Source organism: Pseudophryne corroboree, chromosome 3 (assembly GCF_028390025.1).
Source record: "Pseudophryne corroboree isolate aPseCor3 chromosome 3, aPseCor3.hap2, whole genome shotgun sequence".
NCBI classification, from domain to species: Eukaryota; Metazoa; Chordata; class Amphibia; order Anura; family Myobatrachidae; genus Pseudophryne; species Pseudophryne corroboree.
The window spans coordinates 23,618,621-23,639,549 of NC_086446.1; the positions used below are offsets into that span (position 1 = coordinate 23,618,621).

Consider the following 20,929-nt stretch of genomic DNA (forward strand, 5'->3'; position numbering starts at 1 on the left):
CTCCCCGCTGACAGCCTGTCAGTCACGCCCCCCGGACGGACGCGCGCACACAAAACTCCTCAGCGGCAGGGGTCGCTGCAGGGAGCGGGTCTCGTCCGGCGTTCCGGAATTTGGTCCGGTCCGGCTTTCACCGATACCCAAATTCATGTCGACCTAGTGACGATGTTGACCTAATGCATGTCACTAATAGTGGTCGCCCTAAAGACCGGATACCATATTGTCATAGCTTTATATTACACCTGTATTATGGAAATAGGACACTAGAGTGTTAGCCACCTGTACAGGGATAATGCAGCACCAGAGGCTGCTCCAGCTGCACTATAACAAGGCACCAGAGGCTGCTCCCCCTGTAGTACAGCAACCTGACACCAGAGCTGCTCAGCCTATACAATAATAATAATAATAATAATAACATCATTACCTGCTGCCAGACACAGCAATGGCTGCTCTCTGCTCCTGCTGCCTAGTGGGAATGGTAGGAGGAAGGCGGAGCTCAGACCAGGGGAAAATGGCCAGGAAACCTAATACTGCTGCCGGACTGGTCTACAAGAAAATGGCCGCCGGACTACTGCACTGAGGACATGTATGCGATAGTCATTACTGAGGGCGATGCTGTGGCCGGGGTGAAGGAGGGGAGAGGCCAGTCACCAGGAAGCAGCCTGTTCCTATAATACTGTACTTCCGGCATGTGCGTTCCACCTTACTTCCGGCCTTTGCGTTCCACATACAGGAAGTGAGTTTTCATCGACTGCTGCGGCGGCGGCCTCCCAGTGTCCGACGAGATCAGGTAATGGCGTCTTACTATACAGTGGGAGCAGCCTGTGGTGTCCTGTTATTATTATTAATATTATTATTATACAGGGGGAGCAGCCTGTGATGTCCTATTATTATTATTATACAGGGGGAGTAGCCTGTGGTGTCCTGTTATTATTAAACAAAGGAAGCAACCTGTGGTGTCCTGTTATTAATATACAGGGTGAGCAGCCTGTGGTGTCCTGTTGTTGTTGTTATTGTTATTATTATTATACATGGGGAGGAGCCTGTGCTGTCCTGTTATTATTATTATACAGGGGGAGCAGCCTGTGGTGTCCTGGTAATATTATTATACAGGTAGATCAGCCTGTGATGTCCAGTTAAAATATTATACTGGGGGAGCAGCCTGTGGTGTCCTATTGTTGTTGTTATTATTATTATTATTATTATTGTTATTATTATTATTATTATTATTATTATTATACAGGGGCAGCAGCCTGTGATGTCCTATTATTATTATACAGTGGTGGTGTCCTTTTATTATTATACAGCGTGAGTGACCTGTGGTGTCCTGGTATTATTATACAGGGGGAGCAGCCTGTGGTGTCCTGTAGTTATTATTATTATTATTATACAGGGGTAGCAGTCTGTGGGGTCCTGGTATTATTATTCTGCAGGGGGAGCAGCCTGTGGTGTCCTGGTATTATTATAATACAGGGGTAGATATGTGTGGTGTAGGTGTGTGCACAGGTGCGATCGCTTATGTCAGGGGTGGCCAACCAGTCAGAGACAAAGAGCCAAAACATCTTGGGGGTCATTCAGAGTTGTTCGCTCGGTAAAAATCTTCGCATCACATCGATTTTCCGCTTAATGCGCATGTGCAATGTCCGCACTGCGACTGCGCCAAGTAAATTTGCTATGCACTTAGGAATTTTACTCACGGCATTTTCATCGTTCTGACGATCGTAATGTGATTGACAGGAAATGGGTGTTACTGGGCGGAAACAGGCCGTTTTATGGGCGTGTGGGAAAAAACGCTACCGTTTCCGGAAAAAACGCAGGAGTGGCCGGAGAAACGGGGGAGTGTCTGGGCGAACGCTGGGTGTGTTTGTGACGTCAAACCAGGAACGACAAGCAGTGAAATGATCGCAGATGCCGAGTAAGTCTGAAGCTACTCAGAAACTGCTACGAGGTGTGTAATCGCAATATTGCGAATACATCGTTCGCAATTTTAAGATGCTAAGATTCACTCCCAGTAGGCGGCGGCTTAGCATGAGCAAATCTGCTAAAATTCACTTGCGAGCAAACAACTCGGAATGACCCCCCTTGTTAGGTACGTTAAAGAGCCGACATCAAGCCGTAGGTGTGCATGCAAAAATGGGGTGTGGCCTTGTGCCTGCTACCTCTAGTATAAAATATAATGAAAATGTCAGATCCACATATAATATTGAAAAAGCCATATTCACATAATACACTTCAGCACCTCCATGTGTCACTCCAGCCAGCTCCCCTATGTGTCAATGTGTCACTCCAGCCAGCACCCAATTGTGTTTTTCCTGCCAGGATCCTTCTGTGTCACTCCAGTCAGCACCCAATTGTGTCTCTCCTGCCAGCATTCTCCTGTGACACTCCTGCTAGCACCCTCCTGTGTCCCTCCAGCCAGCACCCTCTTGTGTCCCTCCAGCCAGCGCCCTCCTGTGTCTCTCCAGCCAGCACCCTCCTGTGTCTCTCCAGCCAGCACCCTCCTGTGTCTCTCCAGCCAGCACCCTCCTGTGTCTCTCCAGCCAGCACCCTCCTGTGTCACTCCTGCTAGCATCCTCCTGTGACACCCCAGCCAGCACCCTCTTGTGTCCCTCCAGCCAGCACCCTCTTGTGTCCCTCCAGCCAGCACCCTCCTGTGTCTCTCCAGCCAGCACCCTCCTGTGTCTCTCCAGCCAGCACCTTCCTGTGTCACTCCTGCTAGCACCCTCCTGTGACACTCCAGCCAGCTCCCCCGTGTGTCAATCTGTCCCTCCTGCCAGCACCCTCCTGTGTCCCTCCAGCCAGCACCCTCCTGTGTCCCTCCAGCCAGCACCCTCCTGTGTCCCTCCAGCCAGCACCCTCCTGTGTCCCTCCAGCCAGCACCCTCCTGTGTCACTCTAGCCAGCACCCTCCTGTGTCACTCTAGCCAGCACCCTCCTGTGTCACTAGCCAGCACCCTCCTGTGTCCCTCTAGCCAGCACCCTCCTGTGTCACTCCTGCTAGCAACCCTCCTGTGTCACTCTAGCCAGCACCCTCCTGTGTCACTAGCCAGCACCCTCCTGTGTCACTCTAGCCAGCACCCTCCTGTGTCACTCTAGCCAGCACCCTCCTGTGTCACTCTAGCCAGCACCCTCCTGTGTCACTAGCCAGCACCCTCCTGTGTCACTCTAGCCAGCACCCTCCTGTGACACCCCAGCCAGCACCCTCTTGTGTCCCCCCAGCCAGCACCTTCCTGTGTCCCTCCAGCCAGCAGCCTCCTGTGTCCCTCCAGCCAGCACCTTCCTGTGTCCCCCCAGCCAGCACCTTCCTGTGTCCCCCCAGCCAGCACCTTCCTGTGTCCCTCCAGCCAGCACCCTCCTGTGTCACTCCAGCCAGCACCCTTCTATGCAGCCTTTTGTATCATTATAGTCAGCTCCCCCTTTATGTCTCTACTGCCAGGATCCTCCTGTGTCACTCCAGCCCGCCTTCATACTGTATGTCACTACAGCCAAGTATCTGCCTCCATCAGTTTTCAGTCGCTGTAGTGCTGCTGAGTGTGTGGCTGGAGTGCAACGGTTTCTGGATTTGTTGTGGTCAGGTGACTTTGATTGACGGGAGTCACATTTGAATAAAGAAAGAACCTCATGCGGCTCAAGAGCCACGGGTTGGCCAGAGCTGGTCTAAATCATAATCCAACTTGATCACTTTGTTTTACTTTGCATAACTCTTACATACTATATAGTATTACAGAACATAAAAATACAATCAGCGAAAATGATACAAATGATTAAAGTGCCGTTTCCAGCTGGTTGTAAATCTGAGCGGTTGTTAAACAGTAAAGTGCAACATTGTGTAACAGTCACAGGGGCGTCTTATGTGTGACCAGGGCTGTATGACATAGGGGTGAGGAGGGTTTATTGGTTACTTATTGCTTTATTTCTACAGTATGTTACTTGTGTACTCTGGTGTTTCTTATTATTATTATACTTCTAGACCACTGAGTGTTTACTAGATGTCACATGAGGATGAGATGCGTCACTGATTCCCTGAGGATGGAGAATGACAGCAGTCACATGACTGAGAGGATACTAAATCTCACCCTGGAGATCATCTACCTACTGACTGGGGAGGTGAGGGGGTCTGGGAGCGTCACAGTGACATCACTTATATCTGTAGTAATAATACAGGGACATGACTGGGGAGGTGGGGGGATCTGGGAGCGTCACAGTGACATCACTTATATCTATAGTAATAATACAGGGACATGACTGGGGAGGTGAGGGGATCTGGGAGTGTCACAGTGACATCACTTATATCTATAGTAATAATACAGGGAATGACTGGGTAGGTGAGGGGATCTGGTCTGTTCGTATGCTAACAAAGTTCAGCCTTGAAGACATCAAAAGGGCTGGCCTGAGTTTCCTGTCCACCAACTGCTTGGAATGTCCATTGTTCTAATAAGAGTGACTTTAGCTTTCATACATTTAATCATAACTACTTGTTGCAATGTCCTACAACTTAATAACAAGTATCAAATGAATCGACACATTAATCTGGTTGCTTTAATACCAAATATGACATGTCTATCTTGCTCTGTTCCAATAATACACATACATGACGTTACTCCATTTTATAATTTTAAATCATTATGATGTCTGGCTCTTGATATTATTATAATTATGTGCTGTATGAAATATGTGTTGAATCCATCTCTGTGGCATGTCTGTGTAAATGCGTATCTTACCATGTACTGCTGTGCTCGCTGCGCGTATTTGCAAGCATAGTGACTCATAATGTGTGGAGTCTACTCTCTATGTAATATTTTTGACTTCGACAACAGGGACATGACTGGGGAGGTGAGGGGATCTGGGAGCATCACAGTGACATCACTTATCACTTATATCTATAGTAATAATACAGGGACATGACTGGGGAGGTGAGGGGATCTGGGAGCGTCACAATGATGTCACTTATATCTATAGTAATAATACAGGGACATGACTGGGGAGGTGAGGGGATCTTGGAGTGTCACAGTGACATCACATATCTATAGTAATAATACAGGGACATGACTGGGGATGTGAGGAGATCTGGGAGTGTCACGCTGACATCACTTATATCTATAGTCATAATACAGTAACATGACATTCTGAAATACACAGGATTACACAGTAGTAAAGAAGACATCCGGTGAATGTGAGACACCCAGAAGCCGTCCCCATGTGTCAGGAGGACTGAGCAGGACCCAGAGCCCCATCACGGTGCCTCCACCTCTCTCGCTGATACATGAGAGGCACAATGACCAGGAGATTCTGGAACTCACCAACAAGATCATTCAGCTGCTGACTGGAGAGGTGACTGCTGGGAATGGGGCAAAATACAGTAACACCAGGGGATGTGTCTGGGTGATGACTGGAGAGGTGACTGCTGGGAATGGGACATTATACAGTAACACCAGGGGACGTGTCTGGGTGATGACTGGAGAGGTGACTGCTGGGAATGGGACATTATACAGTAACACCGGGGGACATGTCTGGGTGATGACTGGAGAGGTGACTGCTGGGAATGGGGCATTATACAGTAACACCAGGGAATGTGTCTGGGTGATGACTGGAGAGGTGACTGCTGGGAATGGGACATTATACAGTAACACCAGGGGATGTGACTGGGTGATGACTGGAGAGGTGACTGCTGGGAATGGGGCATTATACAGTAACACCAGGGGATGTGTTTGGGTGATGACTGGAGGGGTGACTGCTGGGAATGGGGCATTATACAGTAACACCAGGGGTTGTGTCTGGGTGATGACTGTATCATTGTGTGTGTCAGGTGCCTATAAGGTGTCAGGATGTCACTGTCTATCTCTCCATGCAGGAGGGGGAATATATAGAGGAACACAGGGGTCTGTACAAGGACGTGATGATGGAGAATCACCGGCCCCTCACATCACTGGGTAAGAGGAGACTGTCATGTATTGTACAGGGGAGAGCAGGTATGGGGGCCCCCTATATACACACATCATCTGATAATTACATATATACACTGTACTCAGTCACTGTGTGTCTCCTACAGATGGTCCCAGTAACAGAGATACCCCAGAGAGATGTCCCCGTCCTCTGTATTCCCAGGATTGTACAGAGGAGAATCACAGGACCCCACAGGAGGATCAGGTAGGTGGGATCTAGGGTATCATTAAATACCAAAGTAACTTTACACTATATCAGTTATTCCCAACTTGGGGCCCTGGTACCCCAGGGGGTTACTTGCTGTGATGTACAGGGATACTTATTGTTCTATAGTGATGGGACTGTTGCAGGATATCCGGGTGATAAGGAGACACACAGGGAAAGCAGTGTAATTGGGGGGTCTCTGGCCCAATGCACCACAGTAGGACCCTGATAACAACATGAAAACATCTATCCCTATATAAGAAAGCAGATGGGGTTATAGTTTTAGGGGTCAGTCCTATTAGCTGGGATGATCTTGCGGGTTTTCTGCCCCATTGCACTATATGGTCTGTACAGATCAACGTGTCTAATACTCTGATAGTCTCCTGATTACTCTGAGCAATGATGTCCGGCATTAATAAAGCATTCATTTATATATGGGTTATTTAGGGTGAAGATCTTACAAATATAAAGGGAGAAGAAGAGACGTATGTGACTGATGTGAAGGCAGAAGATATAGAGGGAGAAGAAGAGACGTATGTGACTGATATGAAGGCAGAAGATACAGAGGCAGAAGAAGAGACGTATGTGACTGATATGAAGGCAGAAGATATAGAGGGAGAAGAAGAGACGTATGTGACTGATATGAAGGCAGAAGATATAGAGGGAGAAGAAGAGACGTATGTGGCTGATATGAAGGGAGAAGAAGAGACGTATGTGACTGATATGAAGGCAGAAGATATAGAGGGAGAAAAAGAGACGTATGTGACTGATATGAAGGCAGAAGATATAGAGGGAGAAAAAGAGACGTATGTGACTGATATGAAGGTAGAATATACAGACGGAGAAGAAGAGACGTATGTAAGGAGTGATCAGCAGTGTAAGGAGGAGGAAATCCCTACAGATATCAGCACAGGTGAGTAATAATCACTTATTACAGAAGAGTCACATATTCTCCTTTCTCAGTTACTACAGCAATCTCTTATCCTACACCCTCCTCCGTCAGTACAGACTAATGAGGGAAATTGACATCTATTGTATATAATGGCGCTAGACTAAACAACACTTCCCTTATGATGTTTTTTGTGGAGAATTCCTTCTCTTCAATACCGTAAAGGTCATATGTAAGGAAAGGAAAAAAACACAAAATGTCCCTGTGTAATACAATGACAATAAATGGTCACTAAGTGTTTCTCTGACGTCCTAGTGGATGCTGGGAACTCCGTAAGGACCATGGGGAATAGCGGGCTCCGAAGGAGGCTGGGCACTCTAGAAAAATTTATGACTACCTGGTGTGCACTGGCTCCTCCCACTATGACCCTCCTCCAAGCCTCAGTTAGATCTTGTGCCCGGCCGAGGTTGGATGCACACTAGGGGCTCTCCTGAGCCCTTAGAAAGAAAGTATAGATTTAGGTTTTTTATTTTCAGTGAGACCTGCTGGCAACAGGCTCACTGCAGCGAGGGACTAAGGGGAGAAGAAGCGAACTCGCCTGCTTGCAGCCGGATTGGGCTTCTTAGGCTACTGGACACCATTAGCTCCAGAGGGATCGACCGCAGGCCCAGTCCTTGGTGTTCGGTCCCGGAGCCGCGCCGCCGTCCCCCTTACAGAGCCAGAAGCAAGAAGAGGTCCGGAAAAACGGCGGCAGAAGACATCAGTCTTCACCAAGGTAGCGCACAGCACTGCAGCTGTGCGCCATTGCTCCTCATACACACTTCACACTCCGGTCACTGAGGGTGCAGGGCGCTTGGGGGGGGCCCTGAGCAGCAATAAAAACACCTTGGCTGGCAAAAATACCACAATATATAGCCCCAGAGGCTATATATGTGGTAAATACCCCTGCCAGAATCCAGAAAAAAGCGGGAGAATAGGCCGCGGAAAAGGGGCGGAGCTATCTCCCTCAGACACACTGGCGCCATTTTCTCTTCACAGTGCAGCTGGAAGAAAGCTCCCCAGGCTCTCCCCTGTAGTTTTCAGGCTCAAAGGGTAAAAAAGAGAGGGGGGGCACTAAATTTAGGCGCAATATTGTATATACAAGCAGCTATGGGGGAAAATTCACTCAGTTATAGTGTTAATCCCCTCATTATATAGCGCTCTGGTGTGTGCTGGCATACTCTCTCTCTGTCTCCCCAAAGGGCTTTGTGGGTCCTGTCCTCAGTCAGAGCATTCCCTGTGTGTGTGCGGTGTGTCAGTACAGCTGTGTCGACATGTTTTTAGGAGGAGGCTTATATAGTGACGGAGCAGATGCCGATAAATGTGATGTCGCCCCCTGTGGGGCCGACACCAGAGTGGATGGTTAGGTAAAAGGTATTAACCGACAGTGTCAACTCCTTACATAAAAGGGTGGATGACGTAACAGCTGTGGGACAGCCGGCTTCTCAGCCCGTGCCTGCCCAGGCGTCTCAAAGGCCATCAGGGGCTCAAAAACGCCCGCTCATTCAGATGGCAGACACAGATGTCGACACGGAGTCTGACTCCAGTGTCGACAAGGTTGAGACATATACACAATCCACTAGGAACATCCGTGACTTGATCCCGGCAATAAAAAAAAAAAAAATGTGTTACACATTTCTGACATTAACCTCTAAAAATGGGTTTTTATGTTTGGGGAGAAAAAGCAGGCAGTGTTTTGTTCCCCCATCAGATGAATGAATGAAGTGTGTGAAAAGCGTGGGTTCCCCCTGGTAAGAAACTGGTAATTTCTAAAAAGTTACTGATGGCGTACCTTTTCCCGCCAGAGGATAAGTTACGCTGGGAGATATCCCCTAGGGTGGATAAGGCGCTCACACGGTTGTCAAAATAGGTGGCACTGCCGTTTTAGGAACGGCCACTTTGAAGGTACCTGTTGATAAAAAGCAGGAGGCTATCCTGAAGTCTGTATTTACACACTCAGGTACTAGACTGAAACCTGCAGAGCATGCTGCTGCAGCGTGGTCGGTGACCCTGTCAAACATACTAGTTTGCTAACATGAGAACATATTAAAGACGTCGTCTTATATATGAGGGATGCACAGAGGGATATTTTGCCGGCTGGCATCCAAAATGAATGTAATGTCCATTCTGTCAGGAGGGTATTAGAGACCTGTCACTGGACAGGTGATGCTGACCTTAAAAGGCGCATAGAGATTCTGCCTTATAAGGGTGAGGAATTATTTGGGGATGGTCTCTGGGACCTCGTATCCGCAGCAACAGCTGGGAAGAAATATTTTTACCTCAGTTTTCCTCACAGACTAAGAAAGCACTGTATTATCAGGTACAGTCCTTTCGGCTTCAGAAAAGCAAGCGGGTCAAAGGCGCTTCCTTTCTGTACAAAGACAAGGGAAGAGGGAAAAAGCTGCACCAGTCAGCCTGTTCCCAGAATCATAATTCTTCTCTCGCTTCCTCTGAGTCCACAGCATGACGCGGGGGCTCCACAGGTGTAGCCAGGTACGGTGGGGGGCCGTCTCAAAAATTTCAGCGATCAGTGGGCTCGCTCACAGGTGGATCCCTGTTTCATTCAAGTAGTATTTCAGGGGTACAAGCTGGAATTCGAGATGTCTTCCCCCCGCCGTTTCCTCAAATCTGCCTTGCCGACAACTCCCTCAGGCAGGGAGGCTGTGCTAGAGGCAATTAATAAGCTGTATTCCCAGCAGGTAATACTTAAGGTGCCCCTACTTCAACAAGGACGGGGTTACTATTCCACACGGTTTGGGGTACCGAAACCGCATGGTTCGGTGTGACCCTTCTTTATATTTAAAATCCTTGAACACATGCATAAAAAATTCAAGTTCAAGATGGAATCGCTCAGGCCGTTATTGCAAGCCTGGATGAGGGGGATTACATGGTATCCCGGGACATCAAGCATGCTTACCTGCATGTCCCTATTTACTATCCTCGTCAGGAGTACCTCAGATTTGTGGTACAGGATTACCATTACCAAGTCCAGATTCTGCCGTTTGGACTGTACATGGCACCGAGGGTGTTACCAAGGTAATGGCCGGAATGATGATACTCCTTCGAAAAAGGGGAGTTTTAATTATCCCGTACTTGGACAATCTCCTTATAAGGGCGAGGTCCAAGGAGCAGTTGCTAGTCGGGGTAGCACTATTTTGGAAAGTGCTACAACAGCACGGTTGGATTCTAAACAGTCCAGAGTCACAGCTGGTTCCTACGACACGTCTACTGTTCCTGGGGATGGTTCTGGACACAGACCAGAAATAAGTGTTTCTCCCGGAGGAGAAAGCCAAGGAGCTGTCATCTCTAGTCAGAGACCTCCTGAAGCCAAAACAGTTATCGGTGCATCATTGCACGCGAGTCCTGGGAAAAATGATAGCTTCCTACGAAGCAATCCCATTCGGCAGGTTCCATGCAAGAACTTTTCAGGGGGACCTGTTAGACAAGTGGTCCGGGTCGCATCTTCAGATGCATTAGGCTGATAACCCTGTCTCCAAGGACCAGGGTATCTCTACTGTAGTGGCTGCAGAGTGCCCATCTTCAAGAGGGCCGCAGGTTCGACATACAGGACTAGGTCCTAGTGACCATGGATGCCAGCCTTTGAGGCTGGGGGGCAGTCACACAGGGAAGAAACTTCCAGGGACTTTGGTCAAGTCAGGTGACTTCCCTACATAAATATTCTGGAACAGAGGGCCATTTACAATGCCCTGAGTCAGGCAAGGCCTCTGCTTCAAAACCAGCCGGTCCTGATCCAATCAGGCAACATCACGGCAGTCGCCCATGTAAACCAACAGGGCGGCACAAGAAACAGGATGGCGATGGCAGAAGCCACAAGGATTCTCCGATGGGCGGAAAATCATGTGTTAGCACTGTCAGCAGTGTTCATTCCCGGAGTGGACAACTGGGAAGCAGATCTTCTCAGCAGACACGACTTCCACCCGAGAGTGTGGGGACTTCATCCAGAAGTCTTCCAAAGGATTGTACACCATTGGGAAAGGCCACAGGTGGACATGAAGGCGTCCCGCCTCAACAAAAAGCTATAAAAGATATTGCGCCAGGTCAAGGGACCTTCAGGCGATAGCTGTGGACGCTCTGGTAACACCGTGGGTGTACCAGTCGTTTTATGGGTTTTCCCCCCCTGCCTCTCATACCAAAGGTACTGAGAATAATAAGAAGGCGAGGAGTAAGAACGATACTCGTGGTTCCGGATTGGCCAAGAAGAGCCTGGTACCCAGAACTTCAAGAAAATATATCAGAGGACCCATGGCCTCTGCCGCTCAGACAGGACCTGCTGCAGCAGGGGCCCTGTCTGTTCCAAGACTTACCACGGCTACGTTTTGATGGCATGGCGGTTGAACGCCGGATCCTAAAGGAAAAGGGCATTCCGGAGGAAGTCATTCCTACGCTGATTCAAGCCAGGAAAGATGTAACTGCAAAACATTATCACCGCATATGGCGGAAATATGTTGCTTGGTGTGAGGCCAAAAAAGGCCCCAACAGAGGAATTTCAACTAGGTCGATTTCTGCATTTCCTACAAGCAGGAGTGTCTATGGGCCTAAAATTAGGCTCCATTAAGATACAGATCTCGGCTCTGTCGATTTTCTTCCAGAAAGCATTAGCTTCAGTACCTGAAGTTCAGACATTGTAAAAGGAGTGCTGCATATTCAGCCCCCGGTTGTGCCTCCAGTGGCACCTTGGGATCTCAACGTGGTGTTGAGTTTCTTAAAATCACATTGGTTTGAACCACTAAAAACCGTGGATCTAAAATATCTCACGTTAAAAGTGGTCATGTTATTGTCCGTGGTTTCGGCCAGGCGTGTATCAGAATTGGCGGCTTTGTCATATAAAAGTCCTTATCTGATTTTCCATATGGATAGGGCAGAATTGAGGACTCGTCCCCAGTTTCTCCCTAAGGTGGTATCAGCTTTTCACTTGAACCAACCTATTGTGGTGCCTGCGGCTACTAGGGACTTGGAGGATTCCAAGTTACTGGACGTAGTCAGGGCCTTGAAAAATTATGTTTCCAGGACGGCTAGAGTCAGGAAAATTGACTCGCTATTTATCCTGCATGCACCCAACAAGCTTTGGATATACAGGATGCCTAACGGCATGTACCTGTAGCACCTTGTCATTAACAGTACAGGTTGGCTGTCGTAGGTCAGCATTTCCAGTTTCAGGCCCTACCCTTCGGACTTTCCACAGCCCCCCAGGGTGTTCACCAAACTCATGGCAGTGATGGCTGCTCACCTTCGGCAGCAGGGAATTCGGACACTCCCTTACTTGGATGACCTCCTCCTCCTTGCACATTCTCCGGAGGTCCTCAACCATCATCTCCGGGTGACCATGTAATTCCTTCAAAGCCACAGTTAGCTGATCAGCTGGGCCAAGTCCTCCTCATCCCGTCTAAGAGGATGCTCCATCTCAGAGCTCTCCTGGATGTCCAAATGCAATGCATCTTTCTCTAACGTCCTAAGTGGATGCTGGGGACTCCGTAAGGACCATGGGGATTAGCGGCTCCGCAGGAGACTGGGCACAACTACAAAGAAAGCTTTAGACTACTGGTGTGCACTGGCTCCTCCCACTAAGACCCTCCTCCAGACCTCAGTTAGAATCTTGTGCCCGGCTGAGCTGGATGGACACTAGGGGCTCTCCTGAGCACCTAGAAAGAAAGTATATTTAGGTTTTTTATTTTCAGTGAGATCTGCTGGCAACAGACTCACTGCAGCGAGGGACTAAGGGGAGAAGAAGCGAACCTACCTAACAGGTGGTAGTTTGGGCTTCTTAGGCTACTGGACACCATTAGCTCCAGAGGGATCGACCGCAGGACCCGACCTTGGTGTTCATTCCCGGAGCCGCGCCGCCGCCCCCCTTACAGAGCCAGAAGCACGAAGAAGGTCCGGAAAATCGGCGGCAGAAGACTTCAGTCTACACCAAGGTAGCGCACAGCACTGCAGCTGTGCGCCATTGCTCCTCATGTACACCTCATACTTCGGTCACTGATGGGTGCAGGGCGCTGGGGGGGGGGGGCGCCCTGAGGGCAATAGATAACACCTTGGCTGGCAAAATATACATCATATATAGTCCCAGAGGCTATATAGATGTAAAATTACCCCGCCAGTATCACAGAAAAAGCGGGAGAAAGTCCGCCGAAAAGGGGGCGGGGCTTCTCCCTCAGCACACTGGCGCCATTTTTCCCTCACAGTTCCGCTGGAAGGAAGCTCCCTGGCTCTCCCCTGCAGTCTGAGAAACTACAGAAGGGTAAAAAAAAGAGGGGGGGCACTAAATTTAGGCGCAGTATAGATATATATATATGTAATATATATAAAAAAGCAGCTATAGTGAAAACACTCATTGATAGTGGGATCCCAGTGTTATATAGCGCTCTGGTGTGTGCTGGCATACTCTCTCTCTGTCTCCCCAAAGGGCTTTGTGGGGTCCTGTCCTCTGTCAGAGCATTCCCTGTGTGTTTGTGGTGTGTCGGTACGGCTGTGTCGACATGTTTGATGAGGAGGCTTATGTGGAGGCGGAGCAGATGCCTGTAAATGTGATGTCACCCCCTGCGGGGTCGACACCTGAGTGGATGGTGCTGTGGAAGGAATTACGTGATAGTGTCGACTCCTTACATAAAAGGTTTGACGACATACCTAATGTGGGACAGCCGGCTTCTCAGCCTGTGCCTGCCCAGGCGTCTCAAAAACCATCAGGGGCTCTAAAACGCCCGCTACCTCAGATGGTTGACACAGATGTCGACACGGATACTGACTCCAGTGTCGACGACGATGAGACTAATGTAACTTCCAGTAGGGCCACACGTTACATGATTGAGACAATGAAAAATGTGTTGCACATTTCTGATGTTACCCCAGGTACCACAAAAAAGGGTATAATGTTTGGAGAGAAAAAACTACCAGTAGCTTTTCCTCCATCTGAAGAGTTAAATGAAGTGTGTGAAGAAGCGTGGGCTTCCCCTGATAAAAAGATGGTAATTCTAAGAGGTTACTAATGGCGTACCCTTTCCCGCCAGAGGATAGGTCACGCTGGGAAACATCCCCTAGGGTGGATAAAGCGCTCACACGCTTGTCAAAGAAGGTGGCACTACCGTCTCCGGATACGGCCGCCCTGAAGGAATCTGCTGATAGAAAGCAGGAGGCTATCCTGAAATCTATATATACACACACAGGTGTGATACTGAGACCGGCTATAGCTTCAGCCTGGATGTGCAGCGCTGCTGCTGCGTGGTCAGATTCCCTGTCAGAAAATATAGATACCCTAGACAGGGACACTATTTTGCTGAACGTAGAGCATATAAAAGACGCACTTTTATACATGAGGGATGCACAGAGGGATATTTGCCGGCTGGCATCCAAAATTAGTGCAATGTCCATTTCTGCCAGGAGAGGGTTATGGACTCGGCAGTGGACAGGTGATGCAGATTCCAAACGACACATGGAAGTTCTGCCCTATAAGGGTGAGGAATTGTTCGGGGATGGTCTCTCGGACCTCGTTTCCACAGCAACAGCTAGGAAGTCTACATTTTTGCCCCATGTTCCCTCACAACCAAAGAAAGCACCGTATTATCAGGTACAGTCCTTTCGGCCCAATAGGGGCAAGCGGGTTAAAGGCGCGTCCTTTCTGCCCAGAGGCAGAGGTAGAGGAAAAAAGCTGCAGCATACAGCCAGTTCCCAGGAGCAAAAGTCCTCCCCCGCTACCTCTAAGTCCACAGCATGACGCTGGGGCTCCACAGGCGGAGCCAGGTACGGTGGGGGCCCGTCTCAAGCATTTCAGCAAGCAGTGGGCTCGCTCACGGGTGGATCCCTGGATCCTTCAAATAGTATCTCAGGGGTACAAACTGGAATTCGAGACGTCTCCCCCCCGCCGTTTCCTCAAATCTGCCTTGCCAACCACTCCCTCAGGCAGGGAGGCAGTGTTACAGGCAATTCAAAAGCTGTATTCACAACAAGTGATAGTAAAGGTGCCCCTACTTCAACAAGGAAGGGGTTACTATTCCACAATGTTTGTGGTACCGAAACCGGACGGTTCGGTGAGACCCATTTTAAATTTGAAATCCTTGAACACATATATCAAAAAATTCAAGTTCAAGATGGAATCGCTCAGGGCGGTTATTGCGAGCCTGGACGAGGGAGATTACATGGTATCGCTGGACATCAAGGATGCTTACCTACATGTCCCCATTTACCATCCTCACCAGGAGTACCTCAGGTTTGTGGTACAAGATTGTCATTACCAATTCCAGACGTTGCCGTTCGGTCTCTCCACGGCTCCGAGGGTCTTTACCAAGGTAATGGCGGAAATGATGATACTCCTTCGAAGGAAGGGAGTTTTAATTATCCCGTACTTGGACGATCTCCTGATAAAGGCGAGGTCCAGAGAACAGTTATTGGTAGGGGTAGCACTATCTCGGGAAGTGCTGCAACAGCACGGCTGGATTCTAAACATTCCAAAGTCACAGCTGGTCCCTACGACACGCCTGCTGTTCCTAGGGATGGTTCTGGACACAGAACAGAGAAAAGTGTTTCTCCCGGAGGAGAAGGCCAAGGAGCTGTCATCTCTAGTCAGAGGCCTCCTAAAACCAAAACAGGTGTCGGTGCATCACTGCACGCGGATCCTGGGAAAAATGGTAGCTTCCTACGAAGCGATTCCATTCGGCAGGTTTCATGCAAGAACCTTTCAGTGGGACCTGTTGGACAAGTGGTCCGGATCGCATCTTCAGATGCATCGTCTGATAACCCTGTCTCCAAGGACAAGGGTGTCTCTGCTGTGGTGGCTGCAGAGTGCTCATCTTCAAGAGGGCCGCAGATTCAGCATACAGGACTGGGTCCTGGTGACCACGGATGCCAGCCTTCGAGACTGGGGAGCAGTCACACAGGGAAGAAACTTCCAAGGACTATGGTCAAGTCAGGAGACTTCCCTGCACATAAATATTCTGGAACTAAGGGCCATTTACAATGCCCTAAGTCAGGCAAAACCCCTGCTTCAAAACCAGCCGGTACTGATCCAGTCAGACAACATCACGGCAGTCGCCCATGTAAATCGACAGGGCGGCACGAGAAGCAGGACGGCGATGGCAGAAGCCACAAGGATTCTCCGATGGGCGGAAAATCACGTGTTAGCACTGTCAGCAGTGTTCATTCCGGGAGTGGACAACTGGGAAGCAGACTTCCTCAGCAGGCACGACCTCCACCCGGGAGAGTGGGGACTTCATCCAGAAGTCTTTCAAATGATTGTAAACCAGTGGGAAAAACCACAGGTGGACATGATGGCGTCCCGCCTAAACAAAAAGCTAGAAAAATATTGCGCCAGGTCAAGAGACCCGCAGGCGATAGCTGTGGACGCTCTGGTAACAACGTGGGTGTACCGATCTGTTTATGTGTTCCCTCCTCTTCCTCTCATACCAAAGGTACTGAGGATAATAAGGAGAAGAGGAGTAAGAACTATACTCATTGTTCCGGATTGGCCAAGAAGAGCGTGGTATCCGGAACTTCAAGAAATGATGTCAGAGGACCCATGGCCTCTACCGCTCAGACAGGACCTGCTGCAGCAGGGGCCGTGTCTGTTCCAAGACTTACCGCGGCTGCGTTTGACGGCATGGCGGTTGAACACCGGATCCTGAAGGAAAAGGGCATTCCGGAGGAAGTCATTCCTACGCTGATAAAAGCTAGGAAAGAAGTAACCGCGAACCATTATCACCGCATATGGCGAAAATATGTTGCGTGGTGTGAGGCCAGGAAGGCCCCAACGGAAGAATTTCAGCTGGGCCGGTTCCTGCACTTCCTACAGTCAGGGGTGACTATGGGCCTTAAATTGGGTTCCATTAAGGTCCAGATTTGGCTTTATCGATTTTCTTCCAGAGAGAATTGGCTTCACTACCTGAAGTTCAGACTTTTGTTAAGGGAGTGCTGCATATTCAGCCCCCTTTTGTGCCTCCAGTGGCACCTTGGGATCTCAACGTGGTGTTGGATTTCCTAAAGTCACATTGGTTTGAGCCACTGAAAACCGTGGATTTAAAATATCTCACGTGGAAAGTGGTCATGTTGTTGGCCTTGGCTTCGGCCAGGCGTGTTTCAGAATTGGCGGCTTTGTCATGTAAAAGCCCTAATCTGATTTTCCATATGGATAGGGCAGAATTGAGGACTCGTCCCCAGTTTCTCCCCAAAGTGGTATCAGTTTTTCATCTGAACCAACCTATCGTGGTGCCTGCGGCTACAAATGACTTGGAGGCTTCCAAGTTGTTGGATGTAGTCAGGGCCCTAAAAATTTATGTTTCCAGGACAGCTGGAGTCAGAAAGACTGACTCGCTCTTTATCCTGTATGCGCCCAACAAGTTGGGTGCACCTGCTTCTAAGCAGACTATTGCTCGCTGGATCTGTAGTACAATTCAGCTTGCACATTCTGCGGCTGGACTGCCGCATCCTAAATCAGTAAAAGCCCATTCCACGAGGAAAGTGGGCTCTTCTTGGGCGGCTGCCCGAGGGGTCTCGGCTCTTCAACTTTGCCGAGCTGCTACTTGGTCAGGGGCAAACACGTTTGCTAAATTCTACAAATTTGATACCCTGGCTGAGGAGGACCTTGAGTTCTCTCATTCGGTGCTGCAGAGTCATCCGCACTCTCCCGCCCGTTTGGGAGCTTTGGTATAATCCCCATGGTCCTTACGGAGTCCCCAGCATCCACTTAGGACGTTAGAGAAAATAAGAATTTACTCACCGGTAATTCTATTTCTCATAGTTCGTAGTGGATGCTGGGCGCCCATCCCAAGTGCGGATTGTCTGCAATACTTGTATATAGTTATTGCTTAACTAAAGGGTTATTGTTGAGCTATCTGGTTGAGAGGCTCAGTTGTTATCATGCTGTTAACTGGGTATTGTATCACGAGTTATACGGTGTGATTGGTGTGGCTGGTATGAGTCTTACCCGGGATTCAAAATCCTTCCTTATTGTGTCAGCTCTTCCGGGCACAGTATCCTAACTGAGGTCTGGAGGAGGGTCTTAGTGGGAGGAGCCAGTGCACACCAGTAGTCTAAAGCTTTCTTTGTAGTTGTGCCCAGTCTCCTGCGGAGCCGCTAATCCCCATGGTCCTTACGGAGTCACAGCATCCACTACGGACTACGAGAAATAGAATTACCGGTGAGTAAATTCTTATTTTCTTCTTCCAGACAAGATTACAGCACTACAATTATGCATCCACAACTTACTCTGCAGTCACAGAATTTCTATCCACTCCACGATGCAGACCCTGGGCTCCATGGTATCTGCATTCACCATGGTGGAATACGCCCAATTCCACTACAGAACTCTACAACACTTGATACTCACCAAGTGGAATGGACAGCACGAGCAGATCAAATCTCAGACAATGGTACTGCCTCAGGATGTTCGGACATCCCTCTCGTGGTAGCTACATGTCTTTAGTAGCATGGCTGTCATCCATCTTAAGGGATAAAGTAAGAATTTACTCACCGGTAATTCTATTTCTCGTAGTCCGTAGTGGATGCTGGGTACTCCGTAAGGACCATGGGGAATAGACGGGCTCCGCAGGAGACTGGGCACTCTTAAAAGAAAGATTAGGTACTATATCTGGTGTGCACTGGCTCCTCCCTCTATGCCCCTCCTCCAGACCTCAGTTAGGATACTGTGCCCGGAAGAGCTGACATTACTAGGAAAGGATTTGGAATCCAGGGTAAGACTCATACCAGCCACACCAATCACACTGTACAACTTGTGATAACTATACCCAGTTAACAGTATGAACAACAACTGAGCCTCATTCAACAGATGGCTCATAACAATAACCCTTTAGTTAATCAATAACTATATACATGTATTGCAGAGAGTCCGCACTTGGGACGGGCTCCCAGCATCCACTACGGACTACGAGAAATAGAATTACCGGTGAGTAAATTCTTATTTTCTCTGACGTCCTAGTGGATGCTGGGTACTCCGTAAGGACCATGGGGATTATACCAAAGTTCCCAAACGGGCGGGAGAGTGCGGATGACTCTGCAGCACCGAATGAGCAAACTCAAGGTCCTCCTCAGCCAGGGTATCAAACTTGTAGAATTTTGCAAAAGTGTTTGAACCCGACCAAGTAGCCGCTCGGCAAAGTTGTAAAGCCGAGACCCCTCGGGCAGCCGCCCAAGAAGAGCCCACCTTCCTCGTGGAATGGGCTTCTACTGATTTAGGATGCGGCAGTCCAGCCGCAGAATGTGCAAGCTGAATCGTGCTACAGATCCAGCGAGCAATAGTCTGCTTTGAAGCAGGAGCACCCAGCTTGTTGGGTGCATGCAGGATAAATAGCGAGTCAGTTTTTCTGACTTTAGCCGTCCTGGAAACGTAGATTTTCAGGGCCCGGACCACGTCCAGCAACTTGGAATCCTCCAAGTCCTGAGTAGCCGCAGGTACCACAATAGGTTGGTTCAAATGAAACGCTGATACCACCTTTGGGAGAAATTGGGGACAAGTCCTCAATTCTGCCCTGTCCATATGGAAAATCAGATATGGGCTTTTACATGACAAAGCCGCCAATTCTGACACACGCCTAGCTGAGGCCAAGGCCAACAGCATGACTACCTTCCACGTGAGATACTTTAACTCCACGGTCTTAAGTGGCTCAAACCAATGTAATTTCAGGAAATCCAACACAACGTTGAGATCCCAAGGTGCCACTGGAGGCACAAAAGGGGGCTGAATATGCAGCACTCCCTTAACAAACGTCTGAACTTCAGGCAGTGAAGCCAGTTCTTTTTGAAAGAAAATAGACAGGGCCGAAATCTGGACTTTTATGGAACCCAATTTTAGGCCCATAGTCACTCCTGACTGTAGGAAGTGCAGAAATCGACCCAGCTGGAATTCCTCTGTTGGGGCCTTCCTGGCCTCACACCAAGCAACATATTTCCGCCATATGCGGTGATAATGTTTTGCTGTCACATCCTTCCTAGCTTTTATCAGCGTAGGAATCACTTCATCTGGAATGCCCTTTTCCTTTAGGATCCGTCGTTCAACCGCCATGCCGTCGAACGCAGCCGCGGTAAGTCTTGGAACAGACAGGGCCCCTGCTGTAGCAGGTCCTGTCGGAGCGGCAGAGGCCATGGGTCCTCTGAGATAATTTCTTGTAGTTCTGGGTACCAAGTTCTGCTTGGCCAATCCGGAACGATGCGTATAGTTCTTACTCCTCTCCTTCTTATTATCCTCAGTACCTTGGGTATGAGAGGAAGAGGCGGGAACACATAAACCGACTGGTACACCCACGGTGTCACCAGGGCGTCCACAGCTATCGCCTGAGGGTCCCTTGACCTGGCGCAATATCTTTTTAGCTTTTTGTTGAGTCGGAACGCCATCATGTCCACCTGTGGCCGTCCCCAACGATTTACCACCAGCGTGAAGACTTCTGGATGAAGTCCCCACTCTCCCGGGTGGAGGTCGTGTCTGCTGAGGAAGTCTGCTTCCCAGTTTGAACACTGCTGACAGTGCTAGCACGTGATTCTCCGCCCATCGAAGAATCTTTGTGGCTTCTGCCATTGCCATCCTGCTTCTTGTGCCGCCCTGGCGGTTTACATGGGCGACCGCCGTGATGTTGTCTGACTGAATCAGCACCGGTTGGTTTTGAAGCAGGGGTTCTGCTTGACTCAGGGCATTGTAAATGGCCCTTAGTTCCAGAATATTTATGTGTAGGGAAGTCTCCTGACTTGACCACTGTCCTTGGAAGTTCCTTCCCTGAGTGACTGCCCCCCAACCCCGGAGGCTTGCATCCGTGGTCACCAGGACCCAGTCCTGTATGCCGAATCTGCGGCCCTCGAGAAGATGAGCACTCTGCAGCCACCACAGCAGAGACACCCTGGCCCT

At 49.3% G+C, this 20,929-nt stretch overlaps 1 protein-coding gene across 3 annotated transcripts in view; it reads left to right on the forward strand.

The window, feature by feature from the left end:
- Positions 1–733: 733 nt before the first annotated feature.
- The window catches only part of LOC135054568 (oocyte zinc finger protein XlCOF6-like), a 161,323-nt gene continuing 141,127 nt past the window's right edge, over positions 734–20,929 (forward strand). For all 3 annotated transcript variants that reach the window (XR_010243536.1, XR_010243537.1, XM_063957724.1), the window contains exons 1-6: positions 734–787; positions 3,967–4,103; positions 5,136–5,327; positions 5,848–5,926; positions 6,046–6,143; positions 6,591–7,056. Coding sequence is in view for 1 of the 3 variants with exons in the window: in XM_063957724.1 (XP_063813794.1) it covers positions 3,993–4,103; positions 5,136–5,327; positions 5,848–5,926; positions 6,046–6,143; positions 6,591–7,056 (946 nt within the window). In the remaining 2 variants the exon portion in view is untranslated. The remainder of the gene's footprint in view (positions 788–3,966; positions 4,104–5,135; positions 5,328–5,847; positions 5,927–6,045; positions 6,144–6,590; positions 7,057–20,929) is intronic.